The sequence below is a fragment of the Sinocyclocheilus grahami genome, unplaced genomic scaffold, assembly GCF_001515645.1.
Source record: "Sinocyclocheilus grahami isolate Dianchi unplaced genomic scaffold, SAMN03320097.WGS_v1.1 scaffold346.1, whole genome shotgun sequence".
In the NCBI taxonomy this organism is placed as follows: Eukaryota; Metazoa; Chordata; class Actinopteri; order Cypriniformes; family Cyprinidae; genus Sinocyclocheilus; species Sinocyclocheilus grahami.
In genome coordinates this window covers 2,079,069-2,080,970 of record NW_015505525.1, presented here as the reverse complement: position 1 = coordinate 2,080,970, position 1,902 = coordinate 2,079,069, and the positions used below count along the sequence as shown (strand labels likewise).

General features: G+C 31.5%; 1 protein-coding gene across 1 annotated transcript in view; it reads left to right on the top strand.

The window, feature by feature from the left end:
* The window catches only part of ugdh (UDP-glucose 6-dehydrogenase), an 11,311-nt gene that overhangs the window by 6,389 nt on the left and 3,020 nt on the right, over nucleotides 1-1,902 (top strand). The window contains exon 8 of the mRNA XM_016228938.1: nucleotides 214-335. Within this exon, the coding sequence (XP_016084424.1) occupies nucleotides 214-335 (122 nt within the window). The remainder of the gene's footprint in view (nucleotides 1-213; nucleotides 336-1,902) is intronic.

The window sequence follows — 1,902 nt, the reverse complement described above, 5'->3', positions numbered from 1 at the left end:
TCACAAATGCAGACATGGTTTTATGTTTACGCGGCGCGATGCAACGCAACGCTTAAAAAGACAGTATGTCATTATAATCCGTAATTATGTCCCCACTGGATGCAACAAATGCCTTGTTTGTAATGGGTTTTATTGGCTTTGTCTCATCGCTCATGGTATACATGGCATCACAGTATGGTATGGGCGTAACATTTCTGTCACACGCTTGAGTCTAATTTGCCGTGACTCTCATTCTCTCTGCAGTGTCTGATCTTGTAACAGTGACGTCAGACCCCTATGAGGCATGTGAAAGTGCACATGCCCTGGTCATCTGCACAGAGTGGGACATGTTTAAGGTACATGGCACACAGAAAAACACAAACTCAATGCAGATTTAGAAAGCACTGATGTATAGTGTAATATTTGATTCATGCTTTGATTTAAAGTGGTTTGCTTTACAAAAGCAGAACTGTCACTTGCCCTATTGGACCAACACTATATCAGCGCCATATTTATTGATCATGTACATGCATTTTTGTGCCTTGCAAACAATGCATTAATTTCCAGGTATTTTTGGACATTTTCTTACGGTTTTATTATTAATAAATGTTTGATTTACCTATACATGTGTATATATTTAAAAATATTACTAATTATTGTTTTTTTTAATAATAATTTTAGAATAAGTCATACATTTAAATGTAAATATAATATTATAAAAGCAATTTAGAATATTCATTTAGAAATATAACAATGTGTAATACTAAATAATATTTTTAAATAATCATTTTACAATTAATACAAAACATATTACAAATGTAAATTAATTGATGTTTGGCCATATATTATTTAGAAATGTAAAAATGTTTAATACATTAAAAAAATTAGAATAGATGCGGAATTATAAATTTACATGCAAAAATAGGTGGTAACACTTTATTTTAAGGTGTCCTTGTTACACATGCTACATGTACTTACTATTATAATAACAATAAATTATGCATAATTACATGCAAGTAACCCTAACCAGTAAGTACATGTAGTTAATATTACTCGGTACTTAAAACCACTTATTCTCTGGGGCGTTTTTGGTATTTTCGCCTAAATTTTTCATACTCAAATTCAAATGTTTGCCCTACACACATACAATGGAGGAAATGAAAAAAAAATGGTTTCATTGTAAAGAAACCCCTTTGAACTACAAAATATGAGTGTAATTTTTTATAAATAACATTATATATTTTTCAAATATTACAATAAACACAAAAAAAAACATAGGCGCTTTTGGAGTTTAAAAAAAAAATATTTTTTTGAAATTCTGTAATTCAGGTTCTATTAGGCCCAACTCTCTGGAATTTACTTTGTTTGATGCCACTACATGCCAAAAAGTACCAGAAAAAATAATCTTTCAAATAACAGCTTCTAAACAGGAGTTAGAACATTATTTGTGAAGCGATTGAAATTGTCAATTTTTGCATCTAAATGTGTCATGGTGAGTTTCTCTTGCAAAAACAGGCTTTATAAAATGCATTAACCCCACAATCCAATTGTACTCTGTGCCATAAGCACTTTAATTGATTATTGATTGAATTATGTTTCATTTTTATGTTTTTCTAAGTAGTAATATACAAAATGGCACAAGTGAATTTGACACAAACAAATTTCTCATATTGTGATTTCTACACTCAGTTAAATTCTTTCAGGATGCTCAAGACTGTCTACATTATAATATATATCTGGTCTATAACAATCTAAAATAAAATCCATATCCTCCAGCTTTATATCATTCCATTTATATGCATTCTGTATTGGGATAGTGATCACAGCATCTCTCACCTCAGCATCAGTTGAGCACAGCATCTCTCTCATCCTGCATCCAGCTGTGCTTGCCTCCGTGGTCCAGAGCTGGGCTAATCCGCTAGC